The 23922-nt window shown below is 43.1% G+C and overlaps 1 protein-coding gene and 1 long non-coding RNA gene across 2 annotated transcripts; one reads left to right on the top strand and one right to left on the bottom strand.

Annotated features, from left to right (window-relative positions):
- Window positions 1–2068: 2068 nt before the first annotated feature.
- Window positions 2069–14964, bottom strand: C1H5orf47 (chromosome 1 C5orf47 homolog). Its single transcript, XM_021732305.3, has 5 exons — window positions 14648–14964; window positions 10116–10201; window positions 8720–8819; window positions 7292–7330; window positions 2069–3794 (listed from the first exon to the last, which is right to left on the bottom strand). The coding sequence occupies exons 1-4, from the start codon at window positions 14937–14939 to the stop codon at window positions 7311–7313; spliced, it is 498 nt and encodes a 165-aa protein (XP_021587980.2). The 5' UTR covers window positions 14940–14964; the 3' UTR covers window positions 2069–3794; window positions 7292–7310.
- On the top strand, window positions 14830–17198 carry LOC120885786 (uncharacterized). The gene is made up of 3 exons (XR_013440212.1): window positions 14830–14969; window positions 16213–16438; window positions 17038–17198. It is a non-coding gene; the product is annotated as an uncharacterized LOC120885786 (long non-coding RNA).
- Window positions 17199–23922: the final 6724 nt, after the last annotated feature.

Below are 23922 nucleotides of genomic sequence, written 5' to 3'. Positions count from 1 at the left end.
ACTGTCCTTCTCTGATTAGGATGGAAAGGAATGCATTTACCACATCAATACCATGTTTCTACTCTACCAATAATGTCTGTCTAACACAGAGGCTGTGATCAGGGCTACTCTTCAATGAAGTCTGTAGTCGTCTACAGTCTTTCACATTTTCATTGTAGCTATAATCTTTGCCATCCTCCTACACCTGTAAAACATCGTCTTGCTCTTTATTTAATATCTTATCTAGGAGCAGTGGGACAATTTTAGATATTTCCACTCATCTTTTCCCACTATAACTCTTACTGCACAGGACAAGTATCCAATGTGGGGGTTACTTCAACCACCAGGTACTTCAACTCCTGTCACATACCTGGGAAATGGGGAAGTGACTACTGGGTAGGTTTATAAACCCAGTGGGTGCATTGTGCACCAGACTTTAGTCAGGATTCCATTTACTACCTCATTCCTAGAAGATTCCATTCTAATAGGGGTGCCTAGAAGATGCTTTGCAGTTCCAAGTATCAATGTCAACTCAGAACCTTTGATCAATATTCCTAAGTATTCTTCTTTTCCCAAGCATCTAAAAAAGTGTCCCAAAGTACGTGGATCACTGATTATCTATAGGCTTGAATTCTAGCCTCTTTGATCATGCAGTCTCAGCATCCATCCCAGATATGTCCCTTGTTCATGACAATACATGCTAACTAATTCTTAAAGAGCTTTCTATGTTTTCTCTCCTTCTTCCTTTATCTGGCCCAGCACTTTTCCAGTTGGGTTACACTAGGACTTAATCCTAGTTAGACAGAGAGGTGAGGCAGTTCCCGAGAAGAACATCTCTTGCCTTAAAGGTGGGGCTCCTGCACCACCTTCCAACACAAGCTAAGAGTAGACCACCTTTGCAAACTCTGAGGATTCAAGTGAATCCTTCTGTATACTACCAGCACATAGCTATGATTCCCCACTTAGAAACGTAGATACTACTCCAGTGGCATACCTCTGCCTCATCAAGTGTTCCCCCATAGTAAAAGGCTGTGCAGTGCTACTCCCCCCCATCCACTCCCAGAGTTTTCAGCCTCCCTGTTCCCTCAAGCCTGTTCCCTTGTTCTAAACTATTCTTTTACTGTTTTATAAACCTGTTTCCTGAAGGGTCCTAGATTACTCAAGACTTTTCTAAAATGTTATCCTTTCTTCATGTTGCATTAGATGGAAAAAAAAAAAAAACCTTCCGTTACTTCTGTGTTAGAAGATCCCACTGATATTTCCTCATAATTCCAAAGTTCATTTGAAATCATCTGAGTTATCTGAAATAAATGGCTGAACGATTATTGGAAATATTGACATATTTCTTCTCTATTCTGTACTCACTAAAATCTTTCATTTTCTCCTCTTCCTGCCCTGCACATCTAAGCATAAAACATCTACCACAAATTCCAAAACAGAACATGAAAATAAAATCATACATCACATAATGATATCTTGGCCAACAACAAATTTCATACACAACAGTGACATCACAGACATGCTAACACAATGCATTCTTCAAGTGTTTGTGATGATGCTGGTATAAACAAACCTATTGTTCTACCAATCATATAAAAATCAGCACAGGGCTGGGGATGTAGCTCAGTGGTAGAGTGCATGCAGGCATGCATATGGCCCTAGGTTTGATCCCTAGCATTGCAAAAGAAAAAATATAGTAAAGTATAGCACATACATTATGCACTTTATAAACTTTAATGGTTTATATATTTACTATACTATGCTTTGTTGTTGTTTTAAAGTATACAAGTCTACTGTTATGCCAGTAGCAACCTCACACATTTGTTTACTGCATCTCCTGGTTGCATCAGGAGGACAAGTTGATAACCGACTCAAGCTACCTAAGCTTCTGTATGCAGAATCTCTGATGTTTAATGATGCCTTTATAAGAATGTAGGGCTACAGGACCAGACTACTGGGCTAAAATAAGCTGCCTTTAGTCTAAGAGGAAATAAAGAATTAGGTATGGATTTAATGAGTGGACATTCCTATTCATGGAGGCCACAGAAAAGAGAGTTTGGAATACAGATGAAGAGAAGCCAAGACTATATAGTAGTCTGAGGTTTTAATGTATCAGAGTCATCAACCTTGCTAGAATTATAGAATCATAAATAAACAACAGTATACAATGAACATGTCATCAAATAAGCCCTATTATATTTAAGAAAACAGAGACTTCAATACATTTTCACCAGGAATTATTTAACAAAAATTAAAATATTTAAAGCATTCATTTCAGTGAGAGTGTTCATTATTCCATGGTTCTAGAACAGTGAGACAAACTAAGTTTGTACCCAGCATTAGATTCATACTGTAAATCTAATGAATACTAGCACACCTGATAAAACAGACTATATTACTATGTCAAGTTGCACAAGTCACATAAATAAAAACTACACTGAAGAAACCTAAAACTTCACCACAAAACTTTATGCAGCATAAATTACAATAGAAACATGTCTCATTTTGCAATGCATTTAAGTTGTACATGCTAAAATTTGAAACTTCACTCAAGGATTTAGCATACTAATAATTTATTCAGCACACTTTAAAGAAGTTAGATGTTTCTGTGTGCAGGGGAACTGTGGACCTCATGTGACAGGCAGGACCTAGGCCATGTGCCCAGGCAATATGTCCTTCAACTAAAAACAAGTGGATTGGTAAACAATCACCAGAAGACATGCTGCTTCAAATCCTAGGCCATTGGACTTTTATGAAGTAAGTAAGTTATAAGTAGAGGAAGAAACAACACTGTGAATTATTTTACAGTGCTTATATCTTTTATTGTTTAATGATAATTTTGTATGTTCCCATTTTGCATCACCAGTATAAGAAAATTGAGGAAGCTCAACCTCTCAATGCTTCCACGAGGAACTGATGTAATCCGTGTTCCCATCTGGATTATTAAAGGAAAAGACCTACCACCTCAAGGGAAAGAAGCAAGTAGTGTACAAAAGGTTTGAAAACCCTCTTTTGTCTTTCCCTCCCAAATTCCCAAGCCAGCAAAAAAACCAAGAACACTGCTTAATGTAACATTACTTACTACTTAATATTAGGTGGAAAATAAAAGAACTAAACTGGGAAACACTTCTAAATAATTGTTTCAGAGTTCTAAAGTTCTCCCTCAATGATTTAAAAATAATGTATCTTTTAATTAGGAGTCTGGCCATGGAGAAGGGCATCTCCTCTGATCTTTGCTCAAAAATGTTCCTAAAATACTCCATATCATTATAGAGTCAATTGTAATATATTCATATCATAAACATATACACAGGCTAATTATCCTTAGGATGAAAGCACAGCTTAAGTAATAATTAGTTTAGTTTTAACACCCAAAATAATTATTGCTCTTCACAATTTTAAACAAAGGGAGGAAGCCAAAAATAATTTAAATTAATACAAGTTTAATTTAAAAGTTACACTTAAAAGAAGAGATGTATAAGTAGCAGTTGCAGACTTACTAATGAAAGGTAAAAGTTACCAATTATAAACATAATTGTGTTATATGCTAATTAAATTTTATGTTTAAGATTAATTTAAAAGTATTAATTCTGAAAATAATACTTGCATGCATATGATAATAATGTTTAAAAATTGTATCGGCTTGCAAAAAAAATACTATTAATTTATAAAGAGGCTAGTTTTTCCACTGAACTATTATATTACTAATTCCAAAATCACACCAAAGTTAACAAATAATTGTGATTCCATTTAACATTCCATCTTTAAACTCTTCATTATCTTCACTGGTAAATAAATCCAAAGATAGGTTAATCCTAAATGAAAGGTAACAAAATTTAATTTTATTAATAAAATAAAACATCATGTCAGTCAGTATTCATTGACATTTCTGACATTCTAGACTGTAGAGACCAGTAGGACACTCCTGCACTTACTGTGTTAATGACATGCTTGCTCTGGTCAGCCATGGCCTCTCCAGGTACAGCCCGTACTTTCCTTCTCCACTCAACTCCTACTAATACCCTTGGTGACTTCATCAGCTCCATGGACAGGAACTATGTCCCAGAAATGTGTCACAGGCCACTGCAGGCACTCACCGAAAGCCCACTTCCCAGACCTGCCATCACTTGTGCTTTGCTTCTGGGTGCTGGAAGGCTTAGAGTTCCTAGATGACATGTTCCCTTCCTCCTACTGTCCATGCCCCTCACTCTCAATGAGCACAGTCCCTTGACCTCCTGCAGACTCCATTGTGCTTCTCTCACTAACCCTCAGTCAGCTCTCTCTTTACTGCCAAGTCAGCCCCTAGAATCCCTAACTTTAAAACTAAAAACTCCCCTTCCTCCTCAACCCACCTGGTGTGCAGTCTCCTCTCTCCATCTCACAACCAAGCTTTCCTTTGCCCCTATTGTGAGAGCTACAAATGACCTTTATGCAGCTCAGATTGATCACACTGGCTCCAAAAATTGCTTGCATGCAATTTTTACCTGGGTCCCCTCACTTCACCTGACATTCAACATTCAAAAATAAAAGCCAATACATTGACTAAAGAGTTCTTTCTCCCCACTTCCTTCTTTCTTATTTCCTTGTTCTCAAAGCTCAGTGCCTTCTTTCTGATCCTGACATCTAATCATGTCTCTGCTCTACCTGCCCTTCCACCTTCCTTCAAGAACATTTCACTTTTTACTTGGATTGCCATGACAGTCACAAGTTTTCTTTTTCACCTCCTGATTGGTCTCCATTGAAAACCTTTTCACATGACAGATTCTTTCTAAAATGCAGATCTGATAGCTTCACTGTTTTAAAATGTTCTACATATTGATGAAGAATAAGATATTTGCATTCTTCTCTTATTATCTTTCCATGGAATATTCATTAATTACAAAAAGAAAAATTGTAACTATAAATGGGCAACTTAACCTAGAGATCCAAGTCAATAAAGGATCAATGAAGATCACATGACTCCAGATATGACACTTTGAGAAGTAAATTTACTAATATAAAGTTCCAGTCAAAATGCATAACATAAATCAAATAATGACAAAGTACCAGCAAGTCCAGAGGAATAATCTGAAACTTAACTAGTCTACTCTTTAAAAAAAAAAAAATGTCAATATCATGTCCAGCACAGATGGCTAACTTAAGGTCACTTGGGGGAAATTCTCAAGGCATTAGAAATAAAACACGACACACAATTTACCTTTAAACCAAGCTCCAGGACGGCGCCTCTGCCCTTGGCCTCAAGCTCTCCAAATGGGAGAGCAAGGAACTACATGAGAGGTTGGCGAGAGAGCAAACACATTTTGGAGCGAGCTTTTATTAGGGGAATCTAAATTTTTAGGAAATCCCGGTCCAATGAGGGTCAAGGGGGGCAGGGTTACAAGGACAAGTGAGGTGATTGGATCCCTGGGGATGTGGAGAGACATGCCCCTTGCACTAAGACACAGTTGATAGCACCCTAGAAGACTGGGGCTATCCAGCAGCGTGATGGCCTGATGCCATACCATTCAGCAGGGGAGTCAAACATGGTCACATGCTAGATTGGCCTCCCACAATCATGAAGTAGAAAGAAAAGTTAAAGAACTGTTACTGATTTAAGAAGATATTTGACAACTAAATACAATACATGATCCTGGACTGGACTTGGTACATAGAAAAAACTACCATTAGACTCATTTGAGGCAATGGAAAAAAAATCAGAATATAAATTATATAATGGTTTTATATTAATGTCATATTTCCTGAATTCCATAATTATAGTGTGGTTATACAAAAGATACACTTTTTTAGGGCCTACATATTAAAGTATTAGGGGTAATAGTTTCATACACAGAGAAAGGATAGGAAAGCAAATGTGGAAAGATGCTAAAATTGGTGGATCTGGATAAATAATAGAGTTCTTTCTTCTTGCAACTTTCCTGAACATTTGAAATCATTTAAAATAAGTGGTCCATGCTTCTTCATTACCTGCTAAACAGACTACAGATCCTTGCCTAGCAGCTAAGTGAGACTCTTTGAAATACAATCTTAGGGTTTTTTACATCTTTCTTTAATCATACTATCTTAAGTAATCTTTAATAAAACTGTACATTCCCTAAATGCTGTGGTTTGGACCTGGAATGACGCCCAAAGGCTTACATGTTGAAGGCCTGATGCCCAATGCAGCAGTGTTCAGAAGTGGGACTCTTAAGAAGCAACTGGCTTGCCAGGGCTGTAGCACTGGCTTAGAGGCTGGTGGCACCATTGGGAGGTGGAAACTTTAAGGGCAACCTAGTGGAGGAAGTAGGTTACTGGGGGTGTGCCTTCCCCAGCCCTTTCCTCCCTCCCTCTCTGTGCCCAGCTGCCCTGAGGTGAGCAGCGTTCTCACACCATGCCTTTCTGCCATTGGATTCTGTCTCACCAAAGCAAAGAAGCCAGTCAGCCACAGAGAGAAACCTCTGAAACCATGGGCCAAAAGAAAATTTTTCTCAAGTTGTTTTTCTCGGGTGTTTTTCACAGCAACAAAAAGCTGCCTAATACACTCAACATTCTGTTGTACTCCATCAATTTGTTATGTTCCTATCTAAGGTATATGCTCCTCTTCACAGTCCCACTTATAAAAATCTAATTTTTATTTTCAAAGGCCTGTCTTACCTCCTCTATTATTTTTCAATTCCCATAAAACTGTATGTAATCTCTCCTTAGGAGCTTAATGAGTCTAAATTATTAAGAAACCAGGGACATGATTGTTAAAAATAAAAAAGAACAAGATGGTCAGTTTAAAACCTGGGATATCAAAAGTAACTATGGAATAGCTTAAAGAAAATCAGAGGTCAGAGATAGAATAGAGATTTAAGTCATATTCCTAAAAGAAGTAATTGGAGAGCTATAAATAAATATCAGTATGTTATCTGAAAGTGAATGTAAGGAGAGCACCCGCCTGCCAGTTATTCCTGGAAAAGCAAAAGGGGCACATTAAAAATACACAGAAAATACAGTCAAAGAGGCAGAATGAGAACCATGACAGTCTTCAGGACACAAGAGAAAAGAAAATGTTGAAGGAACTATAATAGAAAGATAGCATTAAATGTGACAGCACTTTCAAAGAGAAATAACTGGAAATATGAGTAAAAGGAAGCAGAAGAAAAAAATGGACCATTGGGGGAGTGGTTTCAATAGTTTAATGAGAAGAACCTAAATGAAGTTTTAAATGTCAACAAATACTTAAGGAGTGACAAATACTGGATTAAGGATATAAGTAAACTGGAACTAGCAGTGGATATATATTAAAAGGCAAGGAAAAATCTATACAGTTATTATCTAAATGGATTCTTACCAAAAGATGAGCATAAGATTCATCTTGTGTAATCTGAGTCTAGAAATAATATAAAACACAAAAATTCAAGTTTGTCTTTAGCATTGATTTTCTCATTAAGAAATACATACTAAGGAATAAAGTTATAACATTTTTGAAACATTATTGGTTTTATAAAAATTTTGTAATCTAGTTTAAGACTGTAATGTGAACTAATAAATTACAAGGATACCTTTTTGTTTATTAGAAACTATTTCGGAAAAACAAAACAAATTAAGTTGTTAAATAATCTTTACAAGCTTACTTTATGTTTAGTGGAAGGCCTTTTGCTGAGGCACAAAAGAACCTGCCAAGTTCAAGGTCATACACCTGGATTATCATCCTGAACAATGCCCAGTGTTCCTGCACACTCTTCTGCCTATTCAAACATTTTCTTTTAAACAATCTCTGACCACTTTCCTTGCTCCTAATCCCTCTTCCTCTTTATTGTCCTTAACTAGATACGTGAAATAGATAGAATATCATGAATCTGAACATTGGTTTATATGCCACCATTGCAAACAATTTATGCTATTATTGATGCAATATTATATGAACATTAATAAGTTTCCAGTGTTTATATTGCTTACAAAATGCTATTGTTTTATTATCTTATTAAAATATTCTTTACAAAATTAAATACAAGTTTAATGACTGTCAAACAAAAATTGTCACCAAGTGACTATGTATTCTGAGCACCCATAGCAGCATTCATCATGTGCAGCATGTGCAGCAAATAAATTAACTATTTTGATTTACCAATTCATATGACATTGATTATATTAATTTTCTTCAACTTGACATTTTAAAAATCCAGAACTTCCAATTATGATAATAAACATAGTAGATTACATCATATTTTTCCCTGACCACAATATCAACTCATTATTGATGTGGCTTTAGAACATGGTTTAATTCATGAGCTGTTTTCCAGGAATGAAATACTGACATCAAGGCCATAACTCCAAGGCAGGTTTTAAGTGCCTTAAATTGTACTGCAACATCCATGGAAAGGAAATGACCACAAGAAGCTACATAAATAGAATGCATAATTTTATACTAGAGTTAAAATGTTTTTCTTCATCAATAAGGATGAGTTTTGTGATTGATATTGAAATTCACGTTTAACAGACAAGTGTGTTCCCTTTGCTCCATAAATTCCAGCCAACACACACTTTCTGCAACCCACCCACTCCTATACCTATGCCTGCAGTCTGCTCTACACTCACTCCTGGAAGACATCATATGCTTTCAATTATGATGAATGCTGATAACATAGTAAGCTCACTTCTAGTTCTATACATTAAATATGACAACTAGGAAAACTACTAGTATAACATGCTCCAAGGTGAACTAAACCATTTATAGAAGTCAGTTTTCTTGAATACAATAAAAATTGTGTTAACTTACTTTCACTAGATAACTTCTGGCATTTCAGCCTGAGTCTATATTTTTCATTTTCTTCAAGCATTCTAGAAATGACTTTGTATACACTGTTCCATACTGAAACCTTAAAAAATAAGCACAATTAAGGAATGCTGAACAGAATGTAGGAATGCAAGTGGTAATGATCCCACTATTACATGTCAATCAACATTATAAGCAACATTAGCACCTAAATTTAAATATGATTTTTTCCTGTGATCACTGAATTATCTGTTCTCCTTTTCCAACTTCCTAGAATTCCACCCCCTGTAGTATTTAAACTGTTCTGTATGAAGTTTCCTTTCAAAGGCAATGACCATCAAGTTGGAACCTAAATGATTCCAAAAACATTCAATTAAAAAAAATAGTATATTTCTATTTCTATGTCTAAACCATTGGGCAGTGATGTGATTTTTAATGTATTTAATTCTAGTTAAGAATTACATATTTTTTCAAGGACATAGCAAAACAAAATTACTAGACATCATGAATATACTAGAATAAGAATGAGTACTATGAGATCTAGACTCATAATCTGGGATTGAAACCTCATCAGAAATATCTTTACATCCTCAATTATTATGATTGATGAAAAATATATATGTAAAGCACTTATTTCCATGTCTGACATACAACAGTCAAAGCAAATATTGGCTACTGCTCTTTTCTCCTTACCCCAAAGGAAATTGTTCTTGGAATAAATATTTCTTAGTGCAGTAGGAAGATTAGATGCTCTCTCAAAGTACATATGGTGCAAGGGTTAGTTACCCTGCATACTATTTTATATATACATATGGATTATATATCAAACAAATTCAAAGATCAGAAACAATACAATTTTATCATAATCAACTAATAATTTCTTTAAATTAAACTAAAATGGCAATCAAAGGCACCTGATCTTGACTTAGTTAGAACACTAAAGGCACCATGACATTTGAACAACTAGGTGGAGAACAGAGCAGCAGTAAAGATTCATCCCTGTCAGCTTTCCACTAGAGGCCTAACATGTACTCCTTGTCTTTGAAAACAGCTATGTGACACTGATATAGATAATTTTCCTTTTATATGAAATCCATGATTTTATTTTTATACCAAATTATCTATCAATTTGTTATATTCCATGAAACACAGATTATGCTTCAAAAGATCTCCCAGGCTTACACTTTGATCAAAAGGCATTTTATACCTTCAAATACTCTAAGGACTACTCTTCATGGTTAATAAATATATCCAAGCTTACTTCTGCCAAATTACTTCTATTTTCTCATTTCAGAAAATTAAATTATTTTAAAAATGGAACTGACTTGAATATCTTCACACACTTTGAACTTTAATCTAAAGTTCAAAGTATTGCTCACTCTCCTTTACAATAATATACCTTTTTCATTTTTTTCATTATTTTGGAGGCTTCATTCACTTGTATAGGAAAATCAAACTTTTTAGCTGCATCCTTCTGAATGACACCTAATTTTTTAAGAGAGTAAAAACATATCAAAGTCAGTACATATTTTCAATAATTCACTAACCTTAACATAGAGAATTCAGAAATGTCTCTTGAGGTCTTTTGGAGAATTTTTACACTTGTTGGTATATTTCTGATCATCAAGTAATACTACTTTACCATTTAGTTAACAATATGCTGAAAAAAAACCAAGAAACCTGGAAGTGAACAACCCTGTAAGTAACCTAGGAAATCATTCACCTATTCCATCTTCTCCCCTTTCTGATTTGTGAGTCCCCAAAGGGTCAACAACAGAACAAAGACAAGAAACCACACCTTGCTGTTGTTCCACAGCCTTCCTCCTCTCCCAGGCCCTCCAGACACAGCTTGCGCTTCCCACCACACAATCCCCTGTGCTTCCTCCAGTGTGTCTCACACATACCCCTCCCAGCTTCTGCACATACCTCCCTACCAGGCACGCATGTGTGCACACACACATACCCCAGGTGAATTCTGCCCATCCTTCGACATTCAACTCACATGTCACCTCCTCTCCACAGCCTTCCTTCAAAGACACAGCCCCACATACAGCACTGGCTCCCAGACCTCCTGCACTGTGCTTAGCACACTTTTATATCAAGTTTCTGCAATCTGTTCCCTCTGGGAAGTTCTGGCTCTGAGGTTGGTGGCCATGTGTGGCTTATTCATCTCTTCATCTGTAATATTATAGAGGGCTCCTTGACTTATGAGGGGCTTATATCCAGATAAACCCATCATAATCAGAAAATATACAAGTCACTAATGAATTTACTATACTTAATCTACATAATATCATAGCTTAGCCTGGCCCACCTTAAACAGGCTCTGCACTTCCATTAGCTCACAGTTGGGCAAAATCTCCTGAAGCAAAGCCCACTTTGTAATACAATGTTGGATATCTCATGCAGACACAGAGATGGATGTTTCATTATCACGATGGGATGCAAAAACACTGGCAATACAGTACATGATAGGGTACCTGTTTACCATGATTGACTGAGAGCCATAGCTCCCTGTTACTGTCCAGCAGCACTTGCAAGTTTCCTACCATGTTATCATAAACTACCAAGGTATCATAAAGTTGAAAAATTGGCTAAGTTGGGGGAGGTTTTACAGAATGAATAAGCTTACTGACTCCACTCACTGAACCAGCATTGTGGCCTTCCCAAAGTTAACAGAAGAAAACCAAAGGACTTGTGTCCAAAAACAAATCATAGACAAGGTGTGTTCCCTAAAAGCCTTTGCATTTGCTCTCCTTATCTACAGTGTCCCCTAGCCTTCCCCATTTCCGTCCTGACCCACCATCACTCCACCTGAATCTTTTCTACACATTTCATAGTTAGCTTTGCAGGACCCAGTCTCTAATCTTACAAAACCACTAATGCTCAGTTACACAGGATTTATCACATTATTTACTTGATTATTTATTCTTCCCTAGAGATTCAGTTTCTAATTCTGTTCCATTTGTTGAAAGAACTAGAATAAGCTCTAAAATGACACTTTCCAACTGGTGAGGTACATGTCACTGATATAGGTGAGGCACAGACACAGTACTAAAGGACAATAATTCACACAGTGAGAAACATCCCCTTCCCAATTCCTTTTCAATCTCTTAATTATATCAAGGAGGAGGTCTGAGTTTGGCACAAGCATGCCATTTAGACTTCTCTAAGTCTTGCAAACTTCCTTTTATGAACATAGACAACCTACTTAGCTAGAATTCTTTTTTTTGGTCTTTATTAGATTTATTTTTAATAAATTTCTATTTATGGCAAATAGTATAGGTTTTCCAGTGCGGTGATGATGTAAGGTATTCTAAAAACAAATTTAATTAAGAAGGAACATGTACTTATTTAAATAAATGTATTAAGTAACAGTATAGATGATAATACATATATAACATAGAAAATTAAGTTTGGGAAACTGCTCTTTATATTCCCATGTTTAATCTTTCTTCTAAATGCCTTCAATATTTAGAACATTATATTTGCATCATTTCCAAAATTTCCTGTCTAAGTGTTATCCAGCCTATGCCTATACTTCTTGAGGCTAGGATAGGAGCCATCAAGTTTGTCTGTAATTACTTGCAGATCTAAGATATGGTAAGAAGTATAGCCTGGCATGTTGGTACATGCCTATGATCCCATCAGCTCGGGAGATTGAGCCGCAAGGATTGCAAGTTCAAGACCAGCCTCAGCAGTTTAGTGAGGCCCCAAGAAACAACTTAGTTGAGATCCTGTCTCAAAAAACAGCAAAAGAGAGAATGTACAAAACAGGCAAAAATATTTCTTCCACTTATTTTTTTGTACCACACTGAGGCTAACTCCAGTGTATACCATGGATTTTTGCCCCAACTTGTCTATCAAACCTTTCTCTACTCCTCTTTCTACACACTCCATCCAAACTGTATTTAAAGTTTTACCTAATTACTGCCCATCGCTGATCCATATTCAATAACTTGTCCACATTTCCTCCCAAGTGTCCTTTGCCCCATATCAGCTCCACATGGATATCATAAGGAACTTCCACCACCATGAAGCTGTCCTTGATTCTCTCACCCCCCAAGTTATTCAGCACTTCCAAAATAGTATAGCACTTCCACAATAGAATTCAATCCTCTATTATTTATAACTTATGGATATATCTCCCAAACTCTGTGTAGACAAGAAGCCAGCCTGATTTATTAATCTTCTCTGGAATGTTAGGCCAGGTGCCGTGGCACACACCTGTAATCTCAGTGACTTGGGAGGCTATGGCAGGAGGATCACAAGTTCAAAGGTAGCTATAGCAACTTGGTGAGGCCCTAAGCAATTTAATGAGACCCTGCCTCAAAATAAAAATAAATTATAAAAGGGCTGGGGTGTAGCTCAGAGGTTACACCTGGGTTCAGTTCCTGGTTCCAAAAAAGAAAAGAAAAAAAAATGTTAGAAGATTGCCTGATCTTACTGTTCCTGGATCTCTGAACTCCTGTATATCTTACAGTTAACAGATTTATCTTCCAGAAATAAATTTGTACCTGATAACTTTACTCCATCATGCAAAAATCTTTAATGATGATAAAAATGACAAACATTCCACAATCTGATCCAAAGCTTATTTTTCATTTATGCAATAAATATGGGTATGTACCTACCATATACTAGACACTGGACTAGTCACCTGTTGCCTTCTAGCTTTCTCTGCTCTGTGTCCACATAGTCAGGGCATTTATTGTGTGCCAGGCATTTGTCATGCATTATTTCACTTAGGTAGGAAATATTAATTGCATTTTACAGATATAAAAATTGTGGATCAGAGTAGTTACAAACACATCCAGTATTACCCTACTAATAAAAGACAAAGCCAAGGTTGTCTTCTGACTTCAAAGCCTGAGGATTTCTACTGTCCCATTAGAAACTTTTCTATTCAGTTGCTTTGATTTTCTGCCTCTATGCCTCTTCTTTCTTTGAACTCGATTATCAAAGCCTGGTTGAGGTCCCTCTGCCAGCACTCACAGCTACTAGCATAAATCCTCATAATTCACGTATAAGTCCTTCAAGTGCAGAATATATAACCCATCTTTGTCACTAGCCAAGTGCCCACCACAGTGTGATAGATGCTAAAACAATGCTACTGGATGGATAAATAATTCATCTTTATTCCCCACGGAGAGTGAGGTATAAGTATTTAATGGATACTTTTAAAAAGTGACAATGGAAACAATATATATTAGAATCTAAGGGAAATATTTAATAGTGATTTTAAAAATTCACTATCACTGAAATCTCCTGCTTAAAAAAAAAATCCATTAAAAGAACAAAGAAACCCTAAGGAAATAACAGGAAAAGAAATACAGGTGTGCTGAAACTAATGATGAAGAGACTAAAAACAAAATATCTATCAGTTAATCAAAATTGTAGCTTTTTAAAACAGACTGAATACGAGGTAACTCGTCAAGAGGAGGGGACAGCATATCTCCAAAACTAGGGGCCAGGGGCGCGCCTGTGGCGCAGGGCGGCACCGCGGGCCCAGACCCCTGCCGGCGGCCATGCGGGTTCCAGACCGACCGAGCCACTGAGTCACCCGGAGATGGAGACCAAAGGGGTGGTTGCCGCGAGGGCTGGCTGACGGGCGAGTGACCGGCAGAGCTAAGCCACAGGAAGGCTGGCTGCCAGGAGGGTCGACGCAGGGGTCACTGCGCGCTGGCTGACATTACCGCGGCGGGGAAGGGAGTGGACAGAGCGAGCAGTCGGCCCGCAGGACCGCCGGGGAGGCGAAGGACCCACAGGACGGGGGACAGGGGAACTGGCAGGAGACTGAGGGGCGGCTGCGTGGCAAAATGACTCGCAGCAGCAAGGACAGGAAGTGACCGCCGCGCTGACAGGAAATGACCGCCACGGCACGTGGCGGCGCCAAGGAGCCCGCCCGCCCGCCCGCGCGCGCCAAGCCACCTGCAGGGCCGGGGCGGCCTGGCGCATTCGACGCCCGTAGCCGGGAGCTGCCGGCCCGGCCCGCGGGGACCCTGCGCCCGGGACCCGCGGGCAGCTCGCCGCCGTTCAGGGACCCCGCCGCCGCCTCCCGCGGCTCTCTTGGGCCGCCGCGGGTCTCGGGCCTTGACCATCCGCGGCCGGAAGCTCGAGGGCCACCTAGCTGCAACACGCAGCCACACTGGTGCGAGCCGAAGCGGGTCACGTAGACGAAGCGCGCTGGAGCCCGCCGCTCCCCGCGGCCAGCTGGCGCCATCTTACTCCGTCGCGCGGCCCGCGGGTGGGGGTAGGCAGGGGAGGGCGTTCCTCTGTGGGGGAGTGGGCGGGGTCACTGCAGGGCTGGGGCGGGGCCTATGGGGGTGAAAAGCAGACGGGGTTCCTCTGTGGGAGGGCGGGGCGCTGCGCAGGTGGGCGGGGCCACTGCTGGGCTGGAAAGCAGACGGGATTCTGCGGGGTGGGGGGGGGTTCACTGCAGGGCTGGGGCGGGGCCACTGGGGGTGAAAAGCAGAAGGGGTTCCTCTGGCGGGGCGGGACGCTGCATAGGAGGGCGGGTCCAATGCAGGGCTGGGGTGGTGCGGCTGAGGGTGGAAAGCAGAAGGGGTTCCTCTGTGAGGGGCAATGGGTGGGTCCGCTGTAGGGCTGGGGCGGGACAGCTGGGGATGGAAAGCAGAGGGGGTTCTTCTGTGTTGGGGCGAAGAGCGCTGCATGGGTGGGTGGGGCCATTGGGCGAGCAGGGCAAGATCATTGCAGGGGTAGGAGGGACTGGGGCAGAAAGGCTATCACTTCATATGGCCAGCATTCGCCTGGGTTCACTGACCTCTCACCCCTCCCACTGCCTTTCACCCGTCCACGCTTTCCAGTGGGGTCATTTTCCCTGTGCCTGAAGAGCCACCTTAATGCTCCCAAAGGCTTCTGTACTAAAGGCTTGCTTGCCAGCCAGTGGCACTATTGGGGGTGGGGCCTTTAAGAAATGGGGCCTCAGGGAAGGTGGTCTGGTCCTAGGGGCGTGCCCTAGAAGAGGATAATGGACCCTAACTCCTCTTGCTTGCTCTGATTCCTGGACACCTGAGGTGAGCAGCTCAGCTTCATCACAGACTCCCCACGTGATGTTCTGCCTCACCACAGGCCCCAAAGCGATGGTCCGGGGACCACAGACTGAAACTTCTGTACCCAGGAGCCAAAATAAACTCTTCATTTTAAATTGTTTACCCCAGATATTTGTCATTGTGACCAAAGCTGACTCGAACGCCACCTTAGTTTTCACTTTAGTATGATCCTACTGGTGATGAGTTAGCTTAGATTTTATCTAATACATATTTTTAACTGAATTTTTAAAGAATGTTTTGCTGCACATTGAATCCAAGGTAGCCATTATTTTCTTTCAACACCTTGAAGCTACGATTTTCTGGTTTCTGGTAAAGATGTCTCTTGACTCATGATGGGTTACCCTTACACCCCGTTAAACCCATTATATGTTGAAAATATCTTAAGTCAAAAAAGCACTTAATCCTGTTCATCTGGACCACCAGGCATCATGGCCCAGCAACACACTGTGCCCTGGAGCACGGCAGTTCATCCTGACCATGCGTGGTCCACACCTCACACGGCTGGGGCAAGAGAAGACCAGAATTCAGAGTGGTTTCCGCTGGCCATCTGTTGAGTTTGCACCATTATAAAGTTGAAGAATTCTACAAGGAAGAATGTTCAGTCGGGGACCATCTGTTTCTGTTGAGGACTCAGCACTACCTGTTTCAGGTCAGGCATCTTTTTTCTCTCTCTGCCTCTTTTGCAGATTAACCTTGTGCCTCTGCTTTTGGAGGTGTCACTGTGATGGGCTAGAAGAGGTTTTCTTGGCATTGCTCTGCTTGGGCTTTATGGTGCTTCGGAAGCCCTTTGTTGGAGCTGCCCAGTTCTAGGCCATTGCTTGGTTACCCATTGCTGCTTTGCTCTCTCCTCTTCTAAGGTCCTGCTACACACATTCGGTCTTGACACTCTGCTTTGTGTATCTCTCACGCCCCTCTGCGAGGCGTCTGTGCTTGTTCCACTCACCGCTAGGGTCTGGTTATTTTCTACCTGTTGTGCACCAGTTAATTAGTCTCTTCTTCAAAACTATCTAATCTGCTATTAAGCCCTGCTAAAGTTTGGGTCTGGACCTTTCCGAAAGGCCCTAGTGTTAAAATCTTGGTCCCCAGTAAGATGTCCTTGGGAGGTGGTGGAACCTCTGGGAGGTGTGGCCAGTGCGGGGTTTTCTGTAATTGGGGGTGTGTTCTGGAAGAACGGTGGGCCCAGCCCCTTTCTCTTCATCACATCCCAGCCTAGGGTGGGTGACTCTACTCCACTCTTCCCCACCACAGGTCCAAAAGCAATGTGATCCCTGACCTTGGATGGAAACCTTTAAAACTATGGACCAAAACAACCCTCTTGTCTTTCTAAGTTGATGATTTCAGGTGTTTTAACAGTAACAGAAGCCAGATCCACATGAGCTCCCTTTATTAAATTCTTAATTCCAGCTGTATTTTTCATTTCTAGAATTTCCATTTCCATTCTCATGAATTTTATCCAGAATTTCTTCAGAGTTTTTTCTACTACATATCAATCAGAGTTATTTTCAATACCATTATGATGATGGGAAAATATTTTCTTGGTTTTTGGTCATTGGATTTTAAATTCCTGGGGAATTTTTTTTTATCAAACACCATATTAAGTCATAAAAATGATAGAGATTATTTGAAGCTCCATATGATAATGTCTTACTCCACAGAGAATGTATGTGTTTCTGGCAGGCAGTTAATGTAGGGGAGTTTACCTGAATCCTGTCTGGAATCAAAGTGATTTATTGCTGGGTTCAGTCTTTACTGAAGTGAGTGTGAATCTTGTTTAGTCTTTATCCTTACTTAGAGCATAGCTCTTCAGGTGCTAGAGTGTTTACTAGGGCCCTCTTTGGTTAGCCTTGAACTTGCTTTGTCCCTCCAGCCCCATGAAACCATCTGAACTCTTCTTGAAATTTTTTTGAGTTTCTTTTTTTTGTAGGGGGAGGGTAACAGGGATTGAACTCAGGGGCACTCAACCACTGAGCCACATCCCCAGCCCTGTTTATATTTTATTTAGAGACAGGGTCTCACTGAGTTGCTTAATGCCTCACTGTTGCTGAGGTTGGCTTTGAACTCATGATCCTCTGGTCTCAGCCTCCTGAGCCATTTGGATTATAGGCGTGCGCTACAGCCTGGCTCATTTTATTTTTGATTGACATATAATAATTGTACGTATTTTTGATATACAATATCTGGAAAAGGTATTTTGGATAAGACCTCAGAAAGGCCAGCAATAAAAGCAAAAATAAACAAGAGATTATGTCAGACTAAAAGAGACAATCAGAAGGGACACCCTACTTACAGGATGGGGGAAGAGGTCTGCAAACCACACGTCTGATAAAGGGTCAATATCCAAAATGTATAAGGAACTCAGACAACTCAGCAAAGCCAACACGCAAAAATTCCACAAAGACCAACCTGACTTGAAACTGGGCAGAAGCTCTGAACACACATCTCACTGCTCGCCATCTTAGCCTGTGCCTTCCACTCCCAGAACCACGATGCCTGGGTAGGTCTTGCTCAGTCACCTCAAGCCTTCCTCAGTCACCTCAAGCCTTCCTCTCCCCCCTAGTGGCTCCCTCTGTGTCTCACCACCTCAGTGGCTCGACATTCCTTTTGCATAGAATTATTTCCTTTTGAATCCAGTGTTGTCACCCGGTAGGAGGGACAACAAATCAGAGGCACACTAATTCCCACAGCCAGACCAGGGATGGGGAGACCTGGGGGGGGGGGCTTGAGGCTGCACCTCAAGCACCCATTTCTGCCTGCCTGTGTGCTCAGTCACCAAGCCACCCCACTGTCCCTGTTACCTGGGGCCTTCTGTGAACTGCACAAGCAGTAGGCATGGATGGCCCCTGGACAGGAGCCAAGCCCCTCTTAGGGAAAATCCACACAGCCAGCTCCTTCTCCTGCTCAGATCCCAGCCCCAGGGCCCCCTGAGGGCAGCCACCCTGATCCCCTCCCAGGTGCCATCTGTGCCGTGGTCTGAATGACTTCCTTGGTGGTAGTTTACTTGTTCACAAAGGGTCACCCTCCCTCCACCCCTGTGGCTGCATGAAGGCAAGGGCCTTGACTGTCCTGTTCCCACAGCACCTGCCCAGGTGCTGACCACAGCGCTGACATGCAGGCATGTCACCTGGATCTGTGTGTAAATGAGCAGACAGATGTCAGAAATCACAGAGCCCACACAGAGGGAAGGAGAGGTGGAATCTGCAGGACCAGCCCTCCCCTGCCTCCCTCCCTTCCTGGCTCCTCCACCGTCCCACGCTCTGTCCCCTGTGCACACTGCCCAGACCTCGCCTCTTCCCTCAGGAAGCTTCACCCCTCCACGGGGACCTGACCAGTGCCTTTGGTGTCGGGCAGACAGTGTGGCCTTCCGTGCTCTGTCCCTGCTGCTGGAGAGGGAGGTGTCAAACCTTAGGCCCAAGACTGAGGGTGAGGTGAGCATGGCAGGCCCAGCTGGGTCTCCATCACACCGAGTTCCTTAGGAAAGACTCAGGAAAGAGCCTGAGTTTCCTGGGTGTCAGGCTCACTCTGTGGAGAAGTCGCGTCTCGTTTCTTCTGTGAACATGGTTCAGGCCTTTAAGAGCAATCCTCTCCCAGCCCGTCCATCCTTCTCGGTGGACTCCAAATACACACACCCTGACGACAACTGTCTCTGAGAAATGCCACTAGCCTGCCCTATCAGCTTCCTCGGCCGTCCTTTGGTGCTAGGGGACCTTCGGGTTCATCCACTGCTGACCCATCCCACCCAAGCCAAGGGCCAGCCTTCAGCCTGGAGTGGGCTGCTCCACCCGCCCCTGACACTCAAGGGCCTTCTCCCTTCTGAGCCTTGCTCCCCTCAGAGCCCCGTTGCAGTCCTCAGAGGGTCCGGCCCCTCCCCCCTTCAGCCTCATCCACCTGTGCCCTTGGCCTCAGCCCCACCAAACTGCTCCACCTCCTCAGCCGCACTCAGTGGGCTCCACCACCAGCCCGGCTCCACCTGCTGGACCCTCCCCTGCGTCCACTGGCTTCCCCTCACCTCAAAGCTCAGCTCAGGAGCCGTTTTTCACCAGGTGCCTGGCTCCCTATGGCTCTGAGAAGCACCCAGAACAAGCTTATCACAAATCGTGATCACCCGTTAACGGGTCTACCTGCCCAGCTAGACCCAGCTGGCCTCAGCGCCGGTCCACTCTCCATTCACACCCTGACTCGTTCACACCCTCTCTCCACCAGAGCCACCTGGAGGAGATCGGGAGCATCTTGGTTCACCACTGTATTTTCAATGTGGAGCAGAGCACTCGACACACAATAGGTCCACACAGTCCCACCTTTTCCTTATACAACTTTCACTGAACACTTTCTTGAGCCAGACTTGTGACAAGCATGTACCTGGAGTGTGTCATTTAATTCATATACCCACCCTATGAGACAAGTATAGTCACCCCTGCTTATCTGAGAGACACATTCCAAGACCCCCCAGTGGTTGCCTAAAACCTTGAATAATACTGACACCTCTCTATATTGTTTCCTATTGAAAAACCAGCCTCTATCTCAGAGCAAAGCCTATCCAAGGAAGGGACATCACCTTTGTCCTTGGAAAAACCCACGGAGCACTCCTAGGCACATTCCCACCTTGCTAAGTTGTTTAACTACAAATAACAGGAGAGATCTGCTGCGCCAGGTGCCCTGACTCAGTCAGGCTAGGTGGGGATCCATAGCAACCCCCTAGCAGCCACCAATCAGCATGAGACAGGGAAATACCTGGGCTGCCAGATGGCCCTCCCAGCAGTTTATGGTGGTTGATAACAAAGTTAGGAAATCATGTAGTTCAGCACGTACACCCCTCTTGGCTTAAACCAATCAGTTCAAATTAATACCCCTTTTGTTCTGACCAATCACCCCTACCCAACTTGTTCCCGCCAGTGAATGTGCTAATCATGTTTTAGAGTTGTTATTTCATTTTCCCGAGGTGTGTGATGATTTGCTATGATGTATGTTAAGTCCCTGCCCTCTCCAAAGAATGTATAAAACTGCTGCAAACCCTGGGCTCGGGGCCTCTCAGTGTCACCAGTTGCTGTGTGTGCATGCGGAGGACTGAGCTAGCTCGCAATAAACACCTCTTTGCTGCTTGCATCGATCTTGAGTCTCTGGTGGTCTTTGGGGGTCCCGAATTCGAGCATAACACTATACATACATACCTATGATAAACTTGCACCTTTTCACTCGAAGAAAGCACTTTATGGCTTCTCTTTGGCATATCCAAATTGCCAGTATCAGTACTCTTGTGCCTTGGGGCAGTTATTAAGTACAATAAGTGTTACTTGGACACAAGCACTGTGATACCACCATGTCAATCAGATAACTAAGACAAACTAAGTAGCTCACAGGTGGATAGCATATATAGCATGGATACGCTGACAAAAGGATGATTTATGTCATGGCAGGATGGAGCAGGATGACAGGGATTTCATCATGCTACCCAGCATGACATTCGATTTAAACTTATGGATTACCCATTTAATATTTGCAAACCAAGGTTGACCAAGGCTAACTGAAACCTTGAATAAGGAGGGGATTACTTTACTATGATTCTGTCATAAGGATCATTAGCCCCATTTTACAGATAAAGAATAAAAGGCATAGATCAAGTTGTAGAGGGGAAAAAAAATCCCAGAATCACAGAGCGTATCAGACCCAGGCAGCATGGCTCCAGCAGGCAAACCTTAACCCCTGATCAAGACGTCCCTGTCACCACATCTGTCACACTGCGATGTACCTGTCTCTCTCCTCCTCAACTGAGCAGCTCCCAGACAGAAATGATGGAGGGGAGCATGAAGACATGAATGAGTCTAACTGTGACAGCCAGGCGCCTTTGCCGCTGCTCAGCTACCGTCAACCACCAGGTGGCAGTCACAGCTCCCAGATGAACGCCTGCTCCCTCCTCCCCCTCCCTCCCTCCCTCTCTTTTTAAAAATAGAAATGTGTCAATTTTTATTGTTATCAAGAAGTGAGCTTGAATTCAAAACACAACTCCCGACTGGACTTTGGGAAATGGCACTTAGAGAAAGGGTCCCCATCTTCGCACACCGTGCGCATCCCTGCCCCCCTGCCAGTTGGGTCAGCGCAGGTGGAGCCAGGGATGCCCTTGGGCAGTGCACCTCACAGCCGCTGGGGCCAGGGTGTAAAGTAATTTCAGCCCAAGTCAGAGAAGCTTTGCTCCTCCTCCTCCGATTGCTGCAGGAGCCCGGAGAAACAGAAGCAGCTCCTCCCAGCGAGCGCTCCACAGGGTCCTCCGAAGGGACAGCGTCCAGGACTGTGGGAAGGGCCTTCCACCTGGTCTGCGCCTGAAGTGCGTTGTCACCCTCCGCTGGCACTGCCACCGGCTTGTGGCGGCTTCCACTGTGTTCCCGAGAACATTCCCGACTCCGACTCCACGTGGGAGGTGGGGGCTGAAAGCCCTGAGGCAGCTTCGCCTTTCAAAAAGCGAACCTGAGACTGCAGGGAGGGAGGGAGGGAGGCCAGTCCACCGGGATGGAAACCGGAGCGCTGCGACCCTCCAGAAAGCCAGGCAGCGCGCTCAGAGCCTCCTGGACGACGCCGGGGCTTCTTGTTTCTAAGACTGGGTTTCAGGGTGGGATCTTGGGACCCAAGTTTAGAGGTGCCTGAGGGCTCCAGTCTGTTCTCAGAGCAGTCATCGGATCCCATGGCTGTTGTTCCACCTCAAATGTCCACGCCTCCATTTTCAGTCTTGGGCAGTGAGAGGACCGCAGGCTTCAGGGAACCCAGCCCAACGCTGAGCTGAGCTGGGCCCCAGTGAATGGCGGCCCCCACGCCTCTGGGGGCTGAGAGACGGTTCTCCAGGCCTGGATCAGGGAAGTGGAGCCTGCCCTCCCCCCCTGCACTAAGCCACCTAGCACACACCTGGCTCCTACTTGGGGGGGGGGGACTCGGTGTCTAAATTAATTAAGTTTCCTACATCATTTTGCATAAGCCGCCTCAGGCAAGGATCAGAATAAGGTAGAGTAACAATCGGAATTAGGATCAGTTCAATGCATCGCAGTGTCACCTGCCTTCTTGTTAAAAACGGTGCCTTCTGCCCTTTCAGACAAGCCAAGAATTTCATGGAGACTTTGGAGGACAGGGAGGGGTCCCTTGGTGTCAGGCAGATTTCACAAAGGTCTTGCCTCTGCTGGGGAAGGGCGACCAATGCACTGTAAACAGTGTTTTCCCCTAAAACGGTGGGCTGTGGAATTTTGCCAACAACCAGTGAGTCCACACTGCCTTTCCACTGCCCTCGGTCCCTCCACTAGACCTGCATCACCCACAGGACAGCAGCCGTCCCCTCCTGAAGGCTTTGCCACCCTGGCTCCTCCACACCAGGTCTCCCAATTGCCAGGATGAGTAGGAATCGGCTCAGAAGCCTCCCTGACACCCTTCTTCAGTGGCTCTCCCTAAATCTAATTGACCATACAGTTTTTAAAATGTAAAAATAAATGTAAAATAAATATAAAAGCCCAAACTATGAACCTTCTAGGAGAAAACACAGGAGAAATGCTTCCTGGCTTCAGACTGGGCAAGGATGGTTTGAACGAGACCTCAAAGGCCCCGTCAACACAAACAAAGAATAGACAAGTTGGCTGACATCAAACGGAGAGCTTCTGCACAGCGAAGGAAACGCTCCGTGGAGGGAAGAGACAGCCACAGAATGGAATATTCGCATAATATACATCTGATGACTAGAGGACTCCAGGAACTCGGCATCTCAGTAGCAAGAAAGCAGACGACCCAGTTAAAAATGGGCAAAGGGCCCGAATAGACATTTCTCCCCAGAAGACCTAGAAGATTCAAGGAGGTACCTAGAAGATGCTCCACATCCCTGATCATCAGGGAAATGCAAATCGAAACCACACCTAGATAACGTCTCACTTCAGTGAGGACAGCGGTTATGAAAAAAAGAAGCCGGTGCTGAGAAGATATGGAGAAAAGAGAACCCCTGCCCCCGTTGGTGCAATTGAATTAGCACCGCCATTACGGAAAACAGTGCAGAGCTTCCTTTAAAAATAAATGAAAATAGAACTAAAATAGAAACCAGAGTCTCCAACCTAACTGGTGAGGCCCTACGAGGTGTCCCCCTTGGCCTCTCAGCTCAGCCCCTGCCTACCCCTT

This window comes from Ictidomys tridecemlineatus, chromosome 1 (assembly GCF_052094955.1).
Source record: "Ictidomys tridecemlineatus isolate mIctTri1 chromosome 1, mIctTri1.hap1, whole genome shotgun sequence".
Classification (NCBI taxonomy): Eukaryota; Metazoa; Chordata; class Mammalia; order Rodentia; family Sciuridae; genus Ictidomys; species Ictidomys tridecemlineatus.
This window is presented reverse-complemented; position numbering and strand designations above follow the sequence as displayed.